This window comes from Canis lupus, chromosome 4, assembly GCF_011100685.1.
Source record: "Canis lupus familiaris isolate Mischka breed German Shepherd chromosome 4, alternate assembly UU_Cfam_GSD_1.0, whole genome shotgun sequence".
Lineage (NCBI taxonomy): Eukaryota > Metazoa > Chordata > Mammalia > Carnivora > Canidae > Canis > Canis lupus.
The window spans coordinates 75,952,516-75,976,989 of NC_049225.1; the positions used below are offsets into that span (position 1 = coordinate 75,952,516).

The 24,474-nt window shown below is 39.6% G+C and overlaps 1 protein-coding gene across 3 annotated transcripts in view; it reads left to right on the plus strand.

The window, feature by feature from the left end:
- Positions 1-1,993: 1,993 nt before the first annotated feature.
- Positions 1,994-24,474, plus strand: part of ZFR (zinc finger RNA binding protein) — an 87,071-nt gene continuing 64,590 nt past the window's right edge. For 2 of the 3 annotated variants that reach the window (XR_005358622.1, XM_038535400.1), the window contains exons 1-4: positions 1,994-2,152; positions 2,455-2,554; positions 20,875-20,898; positions 22,374-22,656. Coding sequence is in view for 2 of the 3 variants with exons in the window: in XM_038535400.1 (XP_038391328.1) it covers positions 2,116-2,152; positions 2,455-2,554; positions 20,875-20,898; positions 22,374-22,656 (444 nt within the window). In the remaining variant the exon portion in view is untranslated. The remainder of the gene's footprint in view (positions 2,153-2,454; positions 2,555-20,874; positions 20,899-22,373; positions 22,657-24,474) is intronic. The other variant, XM_038535401.1, reaches the window with a different exon arrangement.

Consider the following 24,474-nt stretch of genomic DNA (forward strand, 5'->3'; position numbering starts at 1 on the left):
AGCCAGGTTGGCGCAAATGAGAATTGAGGTATTGTTTCTACTGTAGCATAAGAAGGTGGGATAAAGCCCTAAACTTCATGAGTGAGCTCTGATTCACCCCTTGAGTTTCTTTTTAATGCTCATATTAAACATTGAGGAGGGGCACGTGGCTGGCTTGGTTGGAGGAGCATGTGACTCTTGATCTTGGTGTTGAGTTCAAGCCCCACATTGGATGTAGGGCTTACTTAAATAAACTTTAAAAAAAAAATGATCAGGTTTTTTTTGTTTTTTTTTTTTTAATAAATAAACATTGAGGAGAGGCCAGTAGCAGAGGGTCTGGGGCATGGGCATGGGGAAGATGAGGAAGAGATGAAATGGAGCACTTAAGCATTGATGGGAGGAGGGAAGGTGGAAGGAAACAGTCAATCAGAAGGACTGTAAGAGAAAAGAGAATGGTTGGAAATGAACTGGGATAGTAAAGAGAAAACAATGAGAAAGAAAGAGGGAAGAGTGGCACCTGGGTGGCTCCGTTGTGATCCCAGGGTCCCCAGATGGAATTACCCATCGGGCTCCCTGCATGGAGCCTGCTTCTCCCTCTGCCTGTGTCTCTGCCTCTCTCTCTCTGAGTCTCTCATAAGTAAATAAAATCTTTTAAAACAATTTTTAAAAAGGGAAGAAAGAAATGCTTTCACGGGGAAAAGTATTCTCCTGTCCTTACTATGAAAGATCTGGCATTCTTACCAGGGACCTTTCTGCAGATCTCGTCTCCTTATCACTCAACTCCAGCCACCCTAACTTCCTTGCAGCACCTGAGCACTCCGGCTTTGGGACCTTCCATTTGCTATCCTTCCTCCAGGTATCTACCGGGCGCTTCCTCTCTCCCTTCAAGGCTCTGCTCAGGTGATTGCTCTACACCCACCCTATATAAAATTAACACCTCCCTCCTCTCTGTCTTTGCCGGGCTTCATTCTTAAAGCTGCAATCACCATCAGCTCTACCATTTGGTCAATACCTGTCTGACATCCTCTTCCTTCCTCCCCAGAAGGTAAATTCCCTGCGTGCACGGGACTTCATTTTCTTCACTGATACATCTCCAGGACCTAGCCTGATACTCTGTTGGGGGCTCAAAGGAGTGGGTGCAGGTGGGGGAGAGGGTGTTTGGGGGGTGAGCCTCCCACCCAACAGACTAGCTAGCATTTTTTTTTTTAGATTATTTATTTATTTATCTATGAGATACACAGAGAGAGGCAGAGACACAGGCAGAGGGAGAAGCAGGCTCCATGCACCGGGAGCCCGATGCGGGACTCGATCCCGGGACTCCAGGATCAGGCCCTGGGCCAAAGGCAGGCACCAAACCACCGAGCCACCCAGGGATCCCCTAGCATTCTTTTTTTTTGTTTTTGTTTTTTTTAAGATTTTATTTATTTATTCATGAGAGACACAGAGAGAGAGAGGCAGAGACACAGGCAGAGGGAGAAGCAGGCTCCACGCAGGGAGCCCGACGTGGGACTCGATCCCGGGTCTCCAGGACCACACCCTGGGCCGAAGGCAGTGCTAAACCGCTGAGCCACCCGGGCTGCCCCCCTAGCATTCTTTTTCTCTCCTCCCCCGTCTTTCCCTCCCCAATTTTGAGGCTAGGAACGAGAAGGGAGGAGGCCAAGGAGGAAGCATCCACATTAGTCCAGCTCAAACTCTAACGAGAAGCGACCAAGCGAGGACTGCAAGGTAGAGAACATTTGCACACGCAAAAGTGAAAGAGTGACAAGTAAGAAGGGAAGGCTGACACACGTCACTCCTGGTCGTTCTCCCCGATTCCCCCGCCCCCCACCGCAGGGCGAGGCGCTCCTCGCACGCTCCTCTGTCGCCCCGCCTGCGGCTTCCCCGACGCCCCCACCTCGGAGGAGCGCGAGCCGGCCTTCGCCCGCCGGTCCCCGGGACCCGCCTCGGCCAAGGCCCGGCACGCGCCCGCCCGAGCCGCGAAGGCGGCCGGGACTACATCTCCCAGGGTGCCGCGCGCGGGGGGGCGCGTGCGCAGTGCGGCGGGAGGCGGCGGTCTGTTCTCCGCTGAGGAGGAGCGGGGCAGAGGAGGGAGGCAGTGGGTGAGAGTTCAGAGTTCAGCAGCAGCAGCCCGAGCCCATGATTCCCATATGCCCTGTAGTTTCTTTCACCTATGGTGAGTATAATGTGTCCCGCCGAGGGCCCTGCCCGGCCCCTTCCCCGCCCCGGGGCCGCGGGGAGGCGCGGGGGTTGGGGCTGGCTCCGGGGAGGAGGCGGCGGCCGCCACCGGGGCGTGCGAGTGAGTGAGGGAGTGCGAGGCGGGAGGGGGAGGCGGCGCGGCCGCGGCCCCGGCCCGGCCCGGCCCGGCGAGGGCGGCTTCTCACGGCGCCTCTCTCTCTCCCTTTCCCTCGCTCGGCGTCTGTGCCCCACCGCGCCTCTCCTCCCGCCATGGGACCCGACTCTCCGTGCCCGCCGCAGTGCCCAGCCGGCTGGGGGAAGATGCCAAAATGGCGACCGGCAACTACTTTGGATTCACCCACAGCGGGGCGGCGGCGGCGGCGGCTGCGGCCCAGTATAGGTAACGGCTCCCCGCCCTCTCCCTCTCCCCCCTGCTCGCCCTTCCGCCCGGATCCCGGCCACACGACGCCCCCGCGCCGGCCCCCGCCCGGCGGCCCCGAGCCCCCGGCCCCACGCAGGCCCGGCCCCGCGCGGCCTCGCCGCCCCGCGCGCCCCGGCCCGGCCCGGCCCGGCCCGCCCGGCCCCGCGGCGGGGAGCGGCCCCCGCTGGGCGCGGGAGCCGGCGAGCCCCGAGGTGTGGGACGTGGAGGCCGCCGCGGCTTTCGGCGGCCCCGCAGCTAAAATGGCCTCCCGCGCGGCCTCGCAGCCCGGCCGCCACCCCCGCCCGGCCGGCGAGGGAGGGACGGAGGCCGCGGCTCGGATGCCCCCCCCGCGCCCCCGGTCTCCGCCCCGCCCGGCCGGCCCCCACCCCCGAGCCCCTCCCGCTGGCGGAGCGGGGCGGGTGGGCGAAGGGGAGTGCCGAGGCGCGCTGCCCGCCGGCCTCTACGCCGGTCCTCGCCCGGTGCTGCGGCCCCCAGAGCCCAGAGAACGTGTCGTTTTTCTCGGGTGCCTTCGCCGCCGCCGCCGCCTCCCGTCCCTCCACTCGGAGCCTGCAGACAAACCGCGGGTGTCACCACGTTCATGGGCTTCCTTTAGTTTTTCCTCCAGGGAGAGATGTAAACATACCAACCACCTGTGAATTTGTAGTTGGTAGACCGGAAAAGATGTGCGAAGTTTCCAGTGCAGATAAATGAATCCATGGCCTTGTTCTGACTATTGAGTTTAGGCTGGGGGGCGGGGGGGCCTGGAGGGGGGAGTGCGGTAATAATTCCCCTTGGCGGGTCTTTCTCGTGAGGTTTTCCGGGGGTGGGGGTGTGGAGGTGTGTGCAAGTGAGATTATACTGACTTAACTGTGATGCATCCGATGAAATCTCTACCTTCAGGGGAGCTCTAATTTCTGAAGCTCATTATGCATCTTATCAAAAGAGAAAAAAGATGCTAGTTTTTTGGTTTTGGTTTTGTTTTGTTTTTGTGATCGTTGTCCTTTTTGAGTCAGTCTGAGACCTTCAGATTCAGGCCATAAATCTACAGGGTCCCTGAGTACCAAGCTTTTTATAGAGAGATCATATTAGATATCTGTGTGTTAGCTATTTGGTTAAACCCAGGTAATTTTTTCATCTCATTAGCTTCAAGTGTTAGGTTGTGTAATGGAAAGGGAGGGCATCACTGGGCATCAGAAGACCCGGCTTCCGTGTCCTTTTTGCTCTTGATTGTATGACGTTGGGGCATACTTATTTGGGCTTTCATCATCCTCATCGGTAGAATGAGATATTGGGCTACCTTCTTGGGTAAAAGCTTGTAATTCTAAGAAAGTTGCCATATTTCGTGGACTTCTAAGATGCCATTTATTTGTCACTTTATTTTATGTATCATTAAAAAAATTGCTGCCAGTATGATACAATGCTTAAGACCATATTGATTTTAAGAGCTGTTAAAATGTGTAAATGTGTGTTATGTTTACAAAATTGGTATTAAATTTTTATAATTATTTTGAACGCATGTGGCATTTTTTTACAAATCTGTTTTATCTTGAGACCTACTCCAGAAAAAGAACTGAGATGACAAATAATTGGGGCAAAATCTCGGGGCTTTTCAGACATTAACAAATTCTTTGCTTATAAGTGGTGATAAACTAATAGTGTCAGTTACTTTAATAAAACCTTTTAGAGCTAATGTTTGTGGGGAGAGAAAAAAAATCAAGCCATTTTCTTTTTCTGGGAAACAAGATAGCTAATCAGCATCTGTGCCATAAATCCTGTGCTACCAAGTACTGTGTGTTCTAGACAAAGCTGTATTTAACCATTAAAAATGTGACTTGTTTTACACAGTATTTTTTGTTGTTACTATGGGCAGAGTGATAGATTTTGGGAGTATTTACTGAAAATCTAGTGGGTTCTGCAGTCTTGAAGTATTTTTTTCTAGTCCAAACCTAAAGATAGATATGGGGCAGGAAATGCCAACTTTTAAAGATACTTAATCATTATTTTGATAAAACAGTTACATGTCTTTTATCCCAGCATAGAAAACTAGTACAGAATTTCTGTGTTTAATTTTTTCTTTGGCTTTGAATCTCATCAAGTTTCTGTAAACTGTAACAACCATCCAAATTACTAAATATCTTGCTTTGTATACCTCTGAGGGAGGGACTAATCTTTTGACTAATTTATGTATACATATGTCAGCAAAACTAATCCTTAATATGCTCTGTCCTTGGGTATAGTACATGGAAAGTTGTCTGGTTTCAATGGAAAGAAATCAGGCCCAATAATGCTAATAGTTTGGCTCAAGGAAGAGAAGTAGCATTAATTAAAAGGGTATGCAAAAAATGCAGTGATGATGCTTATTTTTCTTACCGACTAGAAATCGCTATAATGTAACTTTTAGACAGAAGCCAAAGCTTAGTTTGCAAGTTTTATTGTTGTTGTTTGTTTTAAAGGATGCAAACTTGGAGAAATTTTAAGCATTTACATGTGGATGATGTGAGTGGTTGCTACATGTGTCATTGAATACAGATAACTGAAAGTAACCTAAGTCCACATTGCTTTCTGGTTCTTAGTTTTCTTGGTCATAGCTATGTAAGGCTATAAATTCTGCTACTTCTAACTGCTAACTTCTAGAAAACCCAAGTTTTTAATTTGTATAATGCACATTAAATATTTTTGTGATTAGCATTTATTTAGTCTTTGTGCTGCATGTTTCATCAGCTACTGAATATTTTTCTTTTTGTACTTTTTAAGTAAATCTATTATGCCCATTTGCCATTCTTGCAAATGCAATCTTTTCATTTTCTGACCTTTCATGTGCATTTTCTCCTTAGAAATAAATCAAAATATTTATTTTAAAGTATTAATTTGTATGTGTTTCTGGTAGAATTAAATTGTAGGGCACAGGACAAAGCAGATCTCAAGTATGATGAAAAAATAGGATGGCTTCATGGCAGAAAGGGGACTTGGTTGGGTAGGTAACCTACTTTTGTGGAGTTACCTTTTTTGTTTGAGAAGATAGACTTTCAGATAAATCTAATTTTGTAATCTTGGGGAAAAGTATTTCAACAGTTAGGAGGACTTAGGGTAGCAAAGAATGTGGGGAAAGGTAAGCCTCAAAGATAATCCAGAAAAAAAGCTTTCTGATAGTTTCAGAAGCTCAAAATCTTTTTTTTTTAACTCTTTCATTGGCGGTGATACAGAAGTTCTCCTAGGCATTTATCTTAACTTTTAGAGAGGGATTTGTGGCATATACAAATATATATGTGTATATATATGTGTGTGTGTGTGTGTGTATGTATGTATGTATATACATATATAAATGTAAAGTAACCCCATTATATTCCACTATTAATAACATTTGAGAATTTTAAGCAGTTTCCCTTTAAGTGTTCCTTAGAAAAGCCTTGGACATAGCAATTCCTTGTCATCTTTCTATCTAATCAAGCTACTTGTATGTTACCTAGGTAACCTAAATCTTTAGTTTATGCTTAATTAAACTAATTTTCTTTGTCCTCTATATAACTCTTAGTGTCATTGAATAACTTCAATAAAGTTAGCCACTTGAAAAAAAACATTTGGCAACTTTTTAAAAATCTTTTTATATCTAGTATTTATTGAATTCAAAGGCTTTAGGGTAGAGATTGTATAAAGATGCAAAATAATTACACCATATTGTTAGAGTCTTAGCCTTAAAGTATTGTTAAATGGTACATGTTTAAGTGGATCTTTACTGTTTTCTGGACAGTACTTTAAGCATCAGCTAGTTGAAAAGAAGGCATCTCATCCCATGATTCTTAAGGTATCTTTAGTACCTCCATTCCTAAAGGATAATTATTTCTTCACATCACTAAGGTAACTTGGGTAGGCTGATTAGCTGGTGAGTTTTTCTTTTTTTCCCTTCTCTTCCTTTTTTACTTTGAATGTAGTGTTAAGAATGTCTTGAAAGAAGAGTAATACTAGTAAGGTAGAAAAGGAAGGTGAAAAACCAGGTGAACAGGTTTTTGAAACCAATCATGGTGATGGAAATTTACTGGCTCTACGGAAAAAAATTCTGCAACTGCTAATTATATCAGCTCTTTCATTGTTGAATCAGAGATCTTAGGATTCATATTGCATGAATGAGTTTAAGATAATGAAAATTTTCTAAAAGAATTGCAGCTGTTATATTGATATTTCCTGTCTGTGTTATTAATAGCCTTAAAAGTAGTATGAGCCAAAATACTCCTGTATAGAGTATTTACGGTGTATGTTTGTGCTTCATAAATGGCTTTACAGTATACTCTAATGAGAAGAACATGAATTTGGAGCTTGTGGGGCTTCGGATTTTAATTCTGGCTCTATCCCATCAGTCACTGGGCCAAATCACTTCATGTTTCTGAGACTGTCCCCTCAGTTAACTTTCCTTCAGGTGAAGATTATATAAACTTTCTGCCCTAGTGCCTCATTTTCAGTAGGCATTTTACCAATGTCAGTTTTCTATAAAGTATAGGTATTTGAGTAATACTCTAAAGATTCTAAAGGAACTTCTTAGTTGATGTCTTCATACACTTTTATAGCGAGCTTCATAACCTCAAAGTAGAATTTTTTTTTTTTTTTTAAGTAAAATGTTTTAAAAGTAGGTACTTGAATAGCAATTGATGGCTCTCAATTTCCATGTCAGTTTAATGGGGAAGGAAGGAAATTTATTTGCAAGCAACATGAGTATTTTATTTGCGAGCTACAGACAAAAATACAAGAAATAATAAGCATTCAGCAAATTTTCTGGATCTAAGATCAGGCAGAAATTGGTAACATTACTGTTTCAGCAATATTGGGTTAATAAAAATTTCAAATTAAATCTTTTTTTATACAGTTACAAAGCCTTCCACTTAATAGTAGAATAAACTAATGAGATATGCAGAACACTTAAGGAAAAAATACATTAGGATATAAAGGCCATGAAAGACGACATAAGTAAGAAGATGAGCTGGGTTCGTGGAGTGAAAAAAATACCGTCAAGTTACCAGTTTTCTCTGAAGTAATCTATATATTTAATGTAATTCCAGTAAAAATCACAAGTTTTTGGGGGGTAACAAAGAGATTCTAATGTTGGTAATGAAGGTAGTTTTTGTCCAAAAGTAGTCATAACATATGACAAGGAAGATCTTGTGTTATCACATACCCAAACTTTATTCAATAGGAGAATGTGGTGTTAATTGGTACAGGGATAGACAAATAGATCACTGGATTAAAATAGAGATCCCAGAGATAGAATTATGCTATGAACAGTTGGATTATAATATATAGCCATTTAAATAGACCTGTTTGTAAAACCAGCCAAATTATTTTTTAGAGGAACTCCGTCAGGTTAAACAAAAGACATACCTTCATCTTGTAAGTGTAATAATTGACAAAGTATGCTAGAATTAGATACATGATTAAAGGGACGCCTGGGTGGCTCAGCGGTTTAACGCCTGCCTTCCTCCCAGGGCATGATCCTGGAGTTCCTGGGTCGAGTCCCACATCGGGCTCTCTGCATGGAGCCTGCTTCTCCCTCTGCCTGTGTCTCTGCCTCTCTGTGTGTGTGTGTGTCTCTCATGAATAAATAAATAAAATCTTAAAAAAAAAAAAAAAAAAACATGATTAAAGGTGTGGAATACACCTGTGCTCTGTCATAAATTGTCCTTGGCACTCCTATATCAGAATTAGGGTAACTGTTCAGAGTATAGCATTTCTTAGTGTTGTATGAAAGCTGTGTGCAGTACAGCTCTTTAATTCATGCTTGTAGAGGACAAATTTGTGAAAGATTACATTGGGCTTTTTTGTTGTTTTAATAGTCTTCTATTAAATAGTCTGTAGTCTTCTCGTATATATGTATGTTAAAATACCTTTTTAGGGAGTAACACAAAGTATTTAATGAACATCTACAATATGTGTAGTCCCTGCACTTAGGAGTTTGCATTTCTGTGGGATGAGCGTGAGGAGAGAGAGACCCAAAAATAACCAACCATGCCATGATAATGATCATACCTGAGTTTTAATGAAATAATGAAATGGGGAATTGGAGGATTCTGACTATGGAGTTTGAGGTACACTTCATGGTCTTTCTTTCTGAAAATTGAGTGTGTTTTTTTTTAAGATTTCATTTATTTGAGAGAGAGGATGAGAGAGCACAAGCAGGGAGAGCGGGAGAGAAGCAGGCTTCCCACTGAGTAGGGAGCCCATTGATGGGGCTTGATCCCAGAACCCTGGGATCATGACCTGAGCCAAAGGCAGACGCTTAACTGAACCACCCAGGCGCCCTGAGAGAAGATCATTTTAGGCAAAGGAAATGAATGTGTTGAGCCAGGACAGAAATTTATGATCCTTGACATGACTGAGAGTGGATGGGCTTTGAAATCAGACTATCTGAGCCAAATCCTGGTTCCCTATACTACTTGCCATTTGTCAGTAGGCAAACAGTCTCTGGATACTTAAGTTTCTTCATCTTTAATCTGAAGATAATACTGTACCTTCAAAGGATTAAGGTTTTTAATTTTTTTATGTTGAAATGTAATATATATAAAAAGAACTGCATAGGGATCCCTAGGTGGCTTAGTGGTTTGGCACCTCCCTTCGGCCCAGGACGTGGTCCTGGAGTCCCGGGATTGAGTCCCTCATAGGGCTCCTTGCATGGAGCCTGCTTTCTCCCCCTGCCTATGTCTCTGCCTCTCTCTCCTTGTGTCTCTCATGAATAAATAAATACAATCTTTGAAAAAGGAGGGGGGAAATCAGCATTGGTAGTATAAATCTAGGTATCAATTCATATGGTAGTGATCCTCCCCCACCAATTATAGCTGTTGAGTATGGACGAAACCAGAAAAAAGTACAGTGTCTGGCATACGTCATTTAGTAAACATCTTTGAATGAATGAAAGAAAAAAAAATAGAGCCATGGTTGCAAACTTGGGGAACATCTGTGTTTCAGGTAGGGTCAGGTAAGAAATACAGGGTAGGTGGAGAGCTGTGAGATGTAATGTCATAAAAACCACAGGAAGAGAGGTAGTAATCAATGTTAGGGCTTTGGAGAGGCTAGATTAAGGACTCGATAGTTACCAAATTATTGATGTAATTTTAATGGGTGGCCATTCTAGGAAAACGAAAAATCTAATTATTAGGAACTACAGAAAAACTAGCATGAAATTTTGCTTAAAATAAGTTTTGTGGTCTCCAGTAGGGCATGCACAGCATCCATATAGGGAAAGGCCTTCTCACTTCTCCAGCCTCACTGTGGGGTAGATAGGGTTAACTTCACTCCCTGTGTCATAGATAGATCCTTGCTAGAAACCTGCTTTTCTGCCCACATACCTTGGTACTGGGGGCTCAAAAAAAATTTTTTGTGATCTAATTTCGTATTCAAATAAATTCTTGAGGGCCCTAGAGATCAAAGGGGCTTAACGTATTGGGAAGTACTGTTTTTGAAGATCAATTAAATGAAAATAAAATATTAATTCTTGGGGATCCATGGGTGGCTCAGTGGTTTGGCGCCTGCCTTCAGCCTAGAGTGTGATCCTGGAGTCCTGGGATCGAGTCCCACGTCAGGCTCCCTGCTTCTCCCTCTGCCTGTGTCTCTGCCTCTGTGTGTGTGTGTGTCTCATGAATAAATAAAATCTTTTAAAAATATATATATATATTCTTTTTTTTATTTCTGGGAAAATACTATAAAATACATTGATATGGTAGCTTTAAATGGGAATGTTTTCGAAAAGAAATTTGAAGAACTCTAATACTTTTGATAGGAAAAACAATACAAAAGCCTTTTAAACAATAACCATATAGATGAGGGCAAAGAATGCTGTGATTTATGAAGATGGCTTTATAGCTTCTCTCACTCTCCCAAGTCCTACCCATCCCAAACCATTTTTTACTATAAACAGACTGCTCTTCATAAAATGTGAATTCAGCTCAGCACTCTTGTGCTTAAAATCTTCATTGGCTATCCATTACTTTCAGAATATCTGGTTATCCTAACTTTAAGAAATTCAGAACCTTATTTTACACATTTATAATTCCTTATTCACATTTATAAAATCAAAAAACTTCTGAAAATATTCCCGGAAAGTTTGTAAAACATTTGACAATAAAAACTGACCTTAAGTGCCTGGAGGCTATTTTTAGTTTTGTTTTGTTTTTCATCTCCTTTAGTGTGTGGGTATCATATCTTTAGCTGGAAAATTTTTTCTTGAGTTTAGAAAATTATGGGGCACTTTGGTTTAATTACCTTATGGTATCTATTAGCTTTTATTGTACCCTGTAGTTGGTGAATTTCTTTTTTGAGCAGTTTTATTTACAAAATAGTTAAAAGGATTGACATTTCATAACCTCTTTCTTAGAGGTCTTCCAAAGAAAACCTTATTTTCAAAAGTGTTAATAAAATTCATTTTTTCCTCCAGTTACTGTATGGATCCATTGGATCCTTTTTATAAGTCTAAGATTTACCATATGATAATTGGAAAATGGGTTTTATTTTTCCCAGTCTTGAAACATTTTGCTATTTCATTATCTTAGGAATTATGTCCTCTTGTAACTTATTGCCAACCACCCTGAAAAAGACTAATACGATAGAAAAATGGAGGAATGTTGGAATCAGAAGGATGATACAATAGTGAAATAATTGGAAGACATTGCATTGCCCAAATTTTTGCATCTTTAAAGATAGTATGAAAGAAAGAAGAGGCACACACTACCTTTATAGTTAGCTTTTAGCTTTTTCCTTCAACACACTTGATTCCAAGTTGTTCATACTCTGTCCGTGTTGGCAAAAAAGAAAACACAGGAAGATGTTTGACAATTAGTAAGTAACATGAACGCAAAAAACAGCATCACTCTAGACTAATGTAGAGTTTTTTTGTTTTTGTTTTTATTTATTTATTTATTCATGAGACACAGAGAGAGAGGCAGAGACACAGGCAGAGGGAGAAGCAGGCTCCATGCAGGGAGCCTGATTTGAGACTTAATCCCAGGTCTCCAGGATCACGCCCTGGGCTGAAGGCGGCGCTAAACCGCTGAACCACTAGCCTGCCTGTGAAATTGATTATAAAAGCAAAATCTCAGACTAAAAATCTTCAGGTACAGTGTCCTCTGTGAATTTTTTTTTTTTAACTCAGGAATCAGTGAGTGAAAGATAAAGTTTTTCTAATGATAAAGTAAATATGGTATTTTTATCCAGCCAACAAGAATGACTTTATTATGTAATATTCTGTGACAAGATCTCAAACATCTCAATTTGCTAAAAGTGTGTGTAGCAGCATTCTTTCATCTTTTGCGATGTTTATGCACCAAAATTTACTTCATACAATTCGTTAGTAGACAGATGCTGAAGGCATGTATGTATTCAAAGATAATTTGGGAAGAAATAGATGGTATAGAAAGGAAAAGATTGATCATTCCAAATTTATTTATTTTTATTTTTATTTTTTTAAAGATTTATTTATTTATTCATTCATGAGAGAAAGAGAGGACACAGGCAGAGGGAGAAACAGGCTCCATGCAGGGAGCCTGATGTGAGACTCAATCCCAGAACTCCAGGACCACGCCCTGAGCCAAAGGCAGATGCTCAACCACTGAGCACCCAGGGATCCCTGTTCAGTTTTTAGAAGAAAGTTAACTTTCTACTAAAATTCTATGATAGTTACTATTTTGATAGCATTGTAAAGGTTAATGGGAGCATGGCATATAATAGCAAGTGTACAGAATAAAGATGGTTTGTCTTTGGGGTGATTCTATTAGGAAGTTTAATTTTGCATTGTTTTCAGCATAATAAAATATTAAATGTAATTTAAAGAAAAATATTTCAGAGATCGCCTGGGTGGCTCAGTCGTTTAAGCATCTGCCTTGGGGTCAGGTCATGATCCCAGAGTCCCAAGATTGAGCCCTGAGTTGGGCTCCCTGCTCGTTGGGGAGTCTGCTACTCCCTCTACCCCTCACCCCACTCTTGCTCTCCTGCTCTCAAATAAATAAACAAAATATTTTTTAAAAAAGATAAAAATCTGTCAGTAATTTGGTAGACACATAAAATTCCATAATTTGACCTGGAAAACAGAAAAGTCTAACAATTTGAACATTCAGTTGAACTAATGAAAAGATCACATTGTATTTTGTATGCCATGAAAAAGGAAAGTCTCTTGTCTATAAATTACTTTGCCATTTTATCCAAAATTGGAAATGATGCACACACACAGAATGTTTCCCAGGAGAGAAGAAACATTCAGTAATGTGGGTGACAGAAGTCATCTACATTTTCTTGATGGTGACTTTTTCTCATTCCTTCTATAGGTCCGAAGTTAAACATTGTTTGTTTTATAGTAGTTCCTCTAGAAACTTAGCATGAGTATATCAGTCTAAAGTTAATCCATTATCTTTTCCTTCCTAAATAATACAAACACTTAACATACTTTAACCTTGATCAATCTTAATTCTGATTTTTGTGCTATTATACAATATTTAGAATTTTCTTAACCCCACAACCAGTCATTGTTGGTTAAATAACACCGTTATTTTATATATAGTCAGTGATTACTTATTTTCTTTTTAAAGATTTATTTATTCATGAGAGACAGAGAGAGAGGCAGAGACATAGGCAGAGGGAGAAGCAGGCTCTCCATTGGGAGTCTGATGCGGGACTCAATCCTGGAACTCTGGGATCACACCCTGAGCCAAAGACAGACGTTCAGTCGCTGAGCCACACAGGTGTCCCGTCAGCAATTACTTAAATTTACCTTCATATTTACCACTTTTTATTTTATCTACTTTTTTTTACTAAAGATTTTTATTTATTTATTCATGAGAGACGCAGAGAGAAAGAAAGGCAGAGACACAGGCAGAGGGAGAAGCAGGCTCCATGCAGGGAGCCCGATGTGGGACTCCATCCCAGGTCTCCAGGATCACACCCTGCGCTGAAGGCGGTGCTAAACCACTGAGCCACCCGGGCTGCCCTATTTACCACTTTTTAAATATAACATTTATTCATCCTGAGTCATTTTCATCCTTCCTAAAGGAAATCTTTAAAAATGTCTTTTAATATGGGTCTACTGGTAACAGTTCTGGTTTTTGTTTTAATCTTACCGTCCTGATTCTTGAGAAGTCACACTTAGTATAGAGACTTTTTTTTTTTCCTTCAGTGCATCTTTGTCTTCTTTGGGGCTCTCGAGTCTGAGAGTTGCTGTCTTTCATTAATTTGGGGAAATCTCAGACATTGTTTTAGATGTTTGTATTTCTCCATTTATAATTCTACTTAGATGTAACTTACCACTTTTTATTTTCCCTTCCTAATCTTTTAACCTCTAATATTTTTCATCTCTTTGTGTACATTCTAATTGTGGAGATCCTTCTCTAGTTCACTAATTTTTTGTCAGCCATGTCTAATCAGTTATGTAATGGCCTTTATAAGTTTCTGATTATTTTTATATATGGTATTTCATTTCTGGAAGTTGTGATCTTTTAAGACTTCATCTGGTTGTTTTTGATCAACCTCTTAGTCGCTGTCTCAGTTTTGATAGTCCCTTTACCCGTTTTTTGTTTGTTTTGTTTTGTTTTGTTTTAATTTTATTTATATATTTTTTTTTTATGATAGTCGCACAGAGAGAGAGAGAGAGGCAGAGGGAGAAGCAGGCTCCATGCACTGGGAGCCTGACGTGGGACTCGATCCGGGTCTCCGGGACCGCGCCCTGGGCCAAAGGCAGGGGCTAAACCACTGCGCCACCCAGGGATCCTGTTTGTTTGTTTGTTTGTTTGTTTAAGTAGGTTCCACGCCCAGCTTAGAGCCCAATGCGAGGTTAAACTCAAAACCCTGAGATCAAGACCTGAGCTAAGGAGCACCTACCTGAGTGACTCAGTTAAGCATCTGACTCCTAGTTTCAGCTCAGGTCATTATCTCAGGGTTCTGAGATTGAGCCCAACATGGGTTCCGTGCTGAGGAGTCCTGCTTGAGATCCTTTTCCTCTGCCCTTCATCCCTCCTTTCCTTCCTACTTTTCTCCCCCTCCCCCCCAATCAATCAATCAATCAATTCTTAAAAAAAAAAAAAAAAAGACCTGAACTGAGATCAAGAGTCAGACGTTTAGGGATCCCTGGGTGACCCAGCGGTTTGGCGCCTGCCTTTGGCCCAGGGCGTGATCCTGGAGACCCGGGATCGAATCCCACGTCGGGCTCCCGGTGCATGGAGCCTGCTTCTCCCTCTGCCTCTCTCTCTCTCTCTCTGTGACTATCATAAATAAATAAAAATTAAAAAAAAAAAAAAGAGTCAGACGTTTAATGTTCTGAGCCATCCAGGCGCCCTGCCCCTATTTACTTTTTTAAGTGTACTTATTTTATATTTTTTGTCCAATAATTCTAATACATTCTTTTCAAATTTTTTTTCCTGCAAACTCTGGCTTCTAGTAACTTGTTTCCTTATGGGATTTGTTGTGATGTTTTTATTGGGATCATCTTGTTTCTTAGAACATTGTAGCATTTTAAGGAAAATGTGTTTTGCGGCATCTGAAAGCATTATCAGCTCAGAGATATTAAACTAACTTCTTAACTTGGAATTTTCCTAGTCAGATAAGGTGAATTCTAGAGCCCAAACCTAAGGGTAGGCTGACTTTTGTTGTAAAGAATTGTGCGGGGCACCTCAGTGGCTCAGTAGGTTAAGCATCCAATTCTTGATTTTGGATCAAGTCCTCTCTCAGGGTCATGAGATGGAACCCCCTGTTGGGCTCCACACTAGGTGTAGAGCCCACTTAGGATTTTCTCTCTCCATCTCCCCCACCCATGCCTGCACACGTGCTCTCTTGCTCAAAAAAAAAAGAAAAAAAGAAAGAATTATTAGGGGAAACGTCTTTCCCCTTTACTCCTAGCTAAGGCTAAGCTAGGAAAGTTTCTTTTACAGTTTTTCCTTAAAGAGGGAAATGGCCTTTTTTCTAATTCACCTTCTGTGTTAGTTTCTTGTGGGAGTTTCAGAGTTCTAGGCCATTGCTTCCCAATGTCTTTCATGTCTGCTAACACAGAAAAATATGTATTGACCAGCACACTAGATAAAGGGGGAGATTTGGAGCCCTGGATAAGTGTATTACAGTTGTAGGCATCAGATCTGGGGCTCCGACCATGTGCACTACTCATTTTTCCTGAGAACTGTTACCCTGTTACAGAATAGAAGGAAATTTTTTGTTTAAAGGTACAATTTAAAGAGCAGGAAAATGAATGATGAATATTATTATAGACTCAAGTAATGCTCTATATCATAAAACGGTAGTTCTGGAAGCTTATGGTTTGGGGACTACTGAAGACCCCCCAGAGCTTTTGTTTATGTGGGTTATATTAATATTTACTGTCTTCAAATTTTTAAAAATATGTATTAAATCATTTAAAAATAAGATTACTATATGTTAAGCCTAAATTTCTTTTTGTAACTCTAAAAAATAACTATATTCCTATCTTCCAAAAGTAATGAGACAAGAAGCATTGTTTTACATCTTTACAAAGATTTTTGTAAATCTTTTTAATATAATATCTCAAAGTGGTTCTTGATCTGCTTCTGCATTCAGTCTGTTGCAATAAATTGTTGGGATTAAATTATATGAAGGCAATCTGTAATTGAAAAAGGGATAGCCTCCTGGAGCCTAGCAGTTGGATCACATTTTGAAAATCACACACGCACACACACAAAAACACATTTTGAAAAACACAAATGTTTTTTCCCTTGTTATCAGATGCCACTTATATGGACAAGCCATTGGTACACATAGTTGTTGGGGTTTTTTTTTCTTTTTTAAGATTTTTTTTTTTTTCTTTTTTAAGATTTTATTTATTTATTCATGAGAGACACAGAGAGAAAGGAAGAGACATAGAGAGAGAAGTAGGTTCCATGCAGGGAGCCCGATGTGGAACTCAATCCCGGGACTCCAGGATCATGCCTTGGGCCGAAGGTAGATGCTTAACTGCTGAGCCACCCAGGCATCCCCACGTAGTTGTTTTAATGCCCGATTGTGTAATGTAAAGCCAGGTCATATTAAGGGAATTTGAAAGCATTAAAAATGGGCTTAGAGTTGAGTAGAAGTTAGGCTAGAGACCAATAATGTAGAAATTAGAATTGACTTGTATTAATTAGAAAGGAGTATTCTAAATTTGTGATTGGTCATTCAGCTTGCCAGTTTGAAAATTTTGTTCCAATACTTTTATGCTCCTCCCCCCACCCCCCAGGGTAAGGGAGATATTAATTACATAATGTAATTAAAAATAGTATAGAATAGCCTTTTTTTTTTTAAGATTTTAATTATTTATTTATTTTAGCAAGCAAGTGTGCGTGTGCAAGCAAAGTTGGGGAGGAAAGGAAGAGTATCTCAAGCCAACTCTGCACTGAGTGTGAAGCCTGATGTGGGGCTCAGTCTCACCACCCTTATGAGATCATGAACTGAGCCAAAACCAAGAAGAGTCAGACACTTAACCATTCAGGCACTCATAGAAGGTCTTTTAATGAAAACAACGTTCCCTTGTTTTCCTAATCCCTTCTCCCCAATTCCACCTTGTAGAGACCCCCACCTTTAATACATTCTGGTTTTATTTCTAACTCTGTATCATTAAATAATGCTTTTCTGTGTCTTAATTTATTGACTTTTTATGCATTAGATTTTGATTTCCTACAATCACAGTTAAGATTTAGTACATACCCTCTCATGCTTCTCATTTCTCCTTAAAATTCAGTGATATGGCTATTTCTCTTACTTTTACACACTCCATTTCCAGTATAGGTAGTCAGTTTCTCAGTATATTTTAGGAAAAGAATCTTCAAACTCTGGTGCTTTACCTTCCCTCTTTCCCCACTTCATCACCCAAATTAGCTATCGTTGTACTTGTGATTAACATTTACGTTATATTCTGTAATCATAGTTTATCTTCTGTAATTTAGGTTGATACTAAAACTTTAAAGCAGAAACTTTTATTATTGTGACTGTAATAGTACTGTGGAGCCAAGTGGTGGTGGTGGTTTGTGATTATCATTCCTAACGTATGTCATTTTTATAACCTTGTGCCACTCAATAAAAGAATCTTCCTTGGTTCAAGTTCAAATGGATGTTTGCTTTTTTTTATGCCCTACTAATTGCTCGACTGTGGTGTCTTTTACCAGGATCATGCGTTTCTTCAGCAATGTCATATTTGCTAAAGTCTTTCGTTCTCTTTTTGCCCCAAAATTTTTTTGGTGCCTTGATTGTATCTTAATATATTTCCAGGTTCCTGGTCTACTGTCTATTGTCCAGTCCTTTATTTTCCTGGACATGGCTCTCCTGGAGGCTTCTGTCCTTTTTTTTTTTTACTACTTCTAATCCAAGCTCATTGCCTCTTTTGGCCTGCTGCACAGCTGCTGACCTGGGCTCTTCTCCCTCCTGGGTTTGGATCCACTATTTATAGGATCCCATGATTTCTTTCTTGGTTTATTTTTTGTTAAAGTACATCTTCATATCACTTCCAAAGAAAAGGTATATAGAAGGTAAACTCTTTTCGGTTCTTGAATGTCAAAAGAAAAAAAAAACTTTATTCTGTCTTAATGGTTTAGCTAGATAGAGAACTCTATTAATATTCATTTTCTCTTGAATTTTTAAGATAAACTACTGTTTCCTAGCCACTCGTGTTATTAGTAAAAGCCTGAGTTTTGTTTAGTTTGTATGCAGGTGACTTATTTTTCTTCTCCGGAGACTTGAAGGATGTATATATTTTTTAACCTTGAGATGTTAATGAAATGCTATGTCTCCTGGTGTTCTTTCATTCTGTTTTGTGCTCTATAGGCCCTTTAAATTTGAAAATATGTGCCTCCCTTCCAGAGTGGGAAATATTTTTTTTCTTTTATTTGCTTCTTTCTTTCTTTCTTTCTTTCTTTCTTTCTTTCTTTCTTTCTTTCTTTCTTTCTTTCTTTCTTTCTTTTTCTCTCTTTCTTTCCCTTTCTTTTCTTTTCTTTTCTTTTTCTTTTTCTTTTTCTTTTTCTTTTTCTTTTTCTTTTTCTTTTTCTTTTTTTCTTTCCTTTTTTTTTTCCAGAACTCTTTCTAGTTGGATATTGGACTTCCTAGATTTATTTTCTCTTATAGTCTCCATATCCTGATCTTGTCTATATCCCTTAGCTTTATTTTCTAACTAGTGTTAAGTTCTTATTTTATGGATACAAATTAGAGTTTGTGAAAATTCTTATTTGTTGCCTTGATATCCATTTTCTGCAGGATCATTCCTGTTTCTTTTGCAGTTTATAGTAGGCTTTCTTCGACTGTCTGGTGATTTGGGTCAGGTGTCTATTTTGGTAAGGATTCTGGCTTGTTTCACTTTCTGGTAAGCAAGGAAAGAGCTGGCCATTAACCTCCAGGTTAAGTCCAAAAATATAAGTGTTACTACTTTTTAATATTAATAACTCCATAAATACTTTCTTTTCCTTTTTCTCCCTCCAAGAGAAATGCCCTTCCATTTTATGTATGATTCTTGAAGTATTTCTTAACCTTGCTCATTCATATTTTTATGTTTTGTGATTTATTATTTTATTTTTCCTGGCTTAAAACTGAAGTTTATTAAATTTAACTTATTCACAAAAGATATTATTTAAATAGAAGCTTGTTTTCTACTGGATGAAAATGAAAGACTTTACATATTTCACAAATATGTTTTTATGGCACAAGATTTGGGCTTTTATTTACTTAGCCTGTCTTATTTTAAAAATCATTAATGACCTTTAAGTTTTAAATTTTATGTAGGGATATAATTTAATACCTTTTATTCTAACACTACAAACTAGGCAAAAACCATGGTTTAAAAATTTCAACCCAAGACTCATTTTGCTTGAATTAATTGAACTTGATGTGACCTGTATTTTTAAAAATTTACTTAACTTTTTAGATTTAGCCACTAGATATTTATTGAATTGGTGTAGTCCAGGCTGGTCATATACATCACATAAAAGGCAGTAATTTTTCTAAGGATATTTCAGATTGAAAGAGAATTTCCCAGATGGGTTTAAGATAACAGACCAGAGAATCTATATTCTGAACAGCAGACCACTACCCTACCACTTAACCCCATGGAATTGGAACTAAATCATTATTCTTTTGTTTAAGATTCCATCCATTATTTGAGGGAGAGAGCAGGTTTGGGGGGGGGGGTGCAGAGGGAGAGAGAGAAACATACCGGATCCCAGGACCCCAAATCAGAACCTAAGCCAAAAGCAGATGCATAAACCAGCTGAGCCACCCAGGCGCCCCTAGATCATTATTCTTCATGATGCTTTTGGTAGAGGATATGGTTCTAGCTGTAATCTGGCTATACAGAGCAGAGTTAGGTTAGGCAGCCCTAGGCATATGGTAATGGCTAAGGGTACTGGCATGGTGTTATATGGTTCCTGGGAAGGGAGATAATAATAAGATTCATCGTTCAAACTGAGACACATAGGTGTGAGAGTGTACTGTTAATAATTATGGGGAAGGGGATCCCTGGGTGGCGCAGCGGTTTAGTGCCTGCCTTTGGCCCAGGGCGCGATCCTGGAGACCCAGGATCGAATCCCATGTCGGGCTCCCGGTGCATGGAGCCTGCTTCTCCCTCTGCCTATGTCTCTGCCTCTCTCTCTCTCTGTGACTATCATAAAAAAAAAAAAAAAAAAATTATGGGGAGGCATTAGGCTTAAACCAGAGCATATTGTCATCCCTTTTTAGTCACATGGGCTTTTAAGGATCAGAGACAGTATAAGTCAAATTGCTTGCCTAGTTGACTTGACATTCCTATTCTGTTCCCTATCTTGTTTCTACTCTGCTTTTTGTCCTGTAGGACAAATTTTGGAGACCAAGATGTGTGAACAAATAATAAAGAACAATGGGATGAATGGAAACTGTATAGGAATCCAAGATTATCTAAATTTTTATATAACCAAACTCCTTTTATGCAGTGTAGTCTGAATGTGTGAAATTTTATCAGTAAATGTTAAATACAAGTTTCACAGAACTGGTGTATTTATATATTAAATATAATTCTTTCAGTCCTAGGAGTTTTGAAGAAATACAATATGTTATTAGCATTTTTTTCTTAAGGATATGGAATTATCCATAGAATATGTCAATCCCAAACCAATTTTTCCACTATTAACGATTTAAATTTCCTTTTCCCTATCTTTTAATTGTCATATATATAGAAAATATTAGCTACTTTTAATATCAAAATGTGGAAAACCTCATCCAAATATAAATTATAAGAGTTTCTTTGGACTTTGTTCTAAGTTTTTGTTTTTTTTTCTTTTTCATATTGGGCTGAAATCTGCCACCCTTCCATCCATTGGTTCTAGTTCTGTTCTCTGGAGCAGCATGGAGTAAGTCTCTTCTATTAGAAGGCAGCTCTCATATCTTCCCCAATCACCTCTTCTAGACTGAATGTTCCCAGGTCCTCCACTTTTTATGTGAGATACTACTCATACTTATAAGCTTCATATTGATTCCCTTTGAATACATTATAATTATCAGTGTTTTCCCTAATAGAGTTAAAATGTGATGGCCCCAAATTTTAATTTTATGCCATAATTGTATGGTGTTGTGCACAGCAATGAAGAATATCCTGTACTATAACCCATGAATCAGACCCTACTAGAGCAGCTTCAGCTTATGTCAGGTATTTTTTTCTTAGCTATTCTTAACTGTTGGCTCATATTAAGACTTAAGGTCATCTAAAACCTGTCAGCTAAATAACGGTTGGGGCTCTCCTTTTTTTAGAAGGCATTTCTGCCTTAGTAATAAAGCTTTAGCAAGTGTAATTGTGAATGTTTTAGGGAACCTACAACAAATACACTTGAATGTGCTTAACATCTGTAAGCCTTGGTTTTATGTGACATAGACTCTCAATTTTACAGTTAAAATTTAAAAAGTTAAACATTACTCTGAGAACTTTAGCTGGAAATTTGATTTACAGTTTTGGAAAATGTTTTTGGCTCTTTGTAAATGGTTAATGATTGCAAAGCATCTCACTTAGGTCTCCTTTTGCAACATGTACTACATTTTTAAGAAAAAAAATGTGTATAATGAAATGCTGCCTGTAACTTGCTTGGGTAATTATCTAAAATAATAGATAGTTCATTGTAGGTTTTGTGCCCTAGAGCAAGATTTCTCAACCTCAGCACCATTGACATTCTTTGGATAATTCTTTGTTGTGGGTAGCTGTCCTGTGCACTGTAGGATATGTAACAGCATCACTGGCTTCTACCCACTAGATGCCAGTAGCGCATATCACTAACACCTCCTCTGCAGTTTGACCATCAAAAATATCTCTAGACATGGCCAAATGTTCCTGGAGGGCAAAATCTTCCCCAGTTGAGAACTACTGCCCTAGAGTATCAGAAGTATTTAAGTCAACTGGGTAATAGTTTTTACTTTAAATGTTTTCTATAATTGGAGTTAGAGCTCAGTATTTTTAGAATTATTTCTTTGTAGAGATGTTTTTTAAACTGTAGAAGATATAAAGAACCTTACGAGCAACAAATAGTTTTTTAAGTTCCTAGTTTCATCAAGTTTTCTTCCTAATACTGCTTTTTATCCCAGTTTGTCATCCCTGCTTTGTGATATGGTCCATAATCTTAATTAAGCATAGTATGTGTGACTGTTTAATGTATTAAGATTAAAGATTAAAAATCATACAACAGTAATAAATATGGTATTGACTAGGCTTACTGAGTTCAGATACTTGGTGTTTTGTAGTCTGTGATTAAATTTCTTGAAAATGTGCTTTTTATTTTATTAAATTCTTAGATTTTAAAATTAAATTGTATTATGTTTATTCTTCTACTCCACAATATAGCCAGCAGCCAGCTTCCGGTGTAGCCTACTCTCATCCAACTACAGTTGCTAGCTACACTGTCCATCAGGCTCCAGTAGCTGCTCACACAGTTACTGCTGCCTATGCACCAGCAGCCGCCACAGTTGCAGTTGCCAGGCCTGCTCCAGTAGCTGTTGCAGCTGCTGCAACAGCTGCTGCTTATGGAGGCTACCCCACTGCACATACAGCAACTGACTATGGTTATACCCAGAGACAACAAGAAGCACCACCACCACCACCCCCAGCTACTACACAGAACTACCAGGTACGAAAACTCCTAGTTTCAGTAGTCTTAACACATAGGCTTCAGCAGCCCTAGTGTATGATGTAATATCCAAGCCAGTGCTTATCAGACTTGGATCTTCAAAAATATACCTCTGATGATAGAAATGAATGTGTATTCTAAGGTAATTTAGGGGCACAGTCCAAGCATTAAGTACCCTTGTAGTGAGTTTTTTATTAATAATTCTCCTGGGTCCTTTTTATATCTATGTTTACTTTAATTAAAAGTATTTTATATTACTGGTTAAATCTTTAGCCAAGGTTTTCATAAAAATGACATAGGGAAGATGCTTCTTGTTTGTACTCTGGCATTATTCTTTCTCCTGTTTTGAGAACCAAGAGCCGAAACTGTATGGGCCAAATTCATAGTGTTCTCTTGGAACTTAACAAGGGCAGAAGTTCTGTTGCCTGTACATTCTTTCCCTCAAAGTATTCTTTTTTAGTATGTAAATTTGTTTTACAAATTGCTGCTGCTCTTATTCCTGTAGTTGCTTTTGGTTCAGTTTTACTGGGGATATGAAGATCTAATTCAATTCCCCTTTATAGTACTATGATTATTGTACTGAATTACTTAAATTTGGTTCTAATCCTTTTTTTTTTTTTAATTTATTTATTTATCTGAGAGAATGTGCAGGAGCTGGAGGAGAGGGAGAGAATGTCAAGCATACTCCCCACTGAGGGAGGAACCTGATGCAGGGCTCAGTCTCATTACCCTGAGATCATGATCTGAGCCGAAATCAAGAGTCAGACACTTAACTAACTGAGCTACCCAGGCACCCCTGGTTCTAATCCTTTAATAACCCACTTTCTGTTTGTTTGCTTTAGGATCTTCTGAACTTTGCCTAGTTTTTCTATATTCCTTCTAAAATATATTAATTGATTTTGTTAAGTAATGAATCAACATGTGAATTATAATATTAGTATTTTCTATTAATAACTGGCAAGTTATGAGGTGCCTGGGTGGCTCAGTTGGTTAAGTCTCCGACTCTTGATTTCAGCTCAGGTTGTGATCCTTGGGGTTGTGGGATTGAGCCCCACATCAGGCTCCATGCTCAGTGGGGAGTCTGCTTGAGATTCTTTCTCTCCTTCTTCCCTTCCCCTTGAGCTGTCTCCCTAAAATAAGTAAATCTTTATATATTAGGCAAGTTACTAAACTCAGAATTCCTTTTAGGATTGTTTTCATTATGTCCAGAAACAGAATGTAATAAATTACATTGTTTTTAATAGGGTGAATGAAGCCCATCATTTTCTGGGCTCTGCCTACTTCTTCAGCCTTTCCACCTGCCTGCATACCTCCTCATCCCTCCTTACTTTGTACAGTGTCAGAATTCACCCAGCTCATCTTGATCTTCACTGCCTTGGAGATTTATATATAGTGTTCCTTGTCCCTGGAACCTGTATTCTCCTTTCCTCTCTTCCACCCAGAAGCTCCTATTCATTATGTTAATGATAGTAGTAAATAGGGGTGCTTGGGTGGCTCAGTCGGTTAAGCATCCAACTTTTGATCTCAGCTCAGGTCTTCTTTGGGCTCTGTGCTGGGGATGGAGCCAACTTTTAAAAAGTAAGTTAATAAAAATAATAGTGGTAAATAAAGAAGAATGAAAAGAAAGCTGGAGTAAAAAAGCTTCAGACTTACAGGTGGTCTTTACTACGAAATCCATTTTTAAAGCAAAACTGCTATGAATTTCTTAATAGAATTTTTTTTTTTTTTTTAAAGATTTGAGTGAGAGAGGGCAGCCCCGGTGGCACAGCGGTTTAGCGCCGCTTGCAGCCCAGGGTGTGATCCTGTAGACTGGGGATC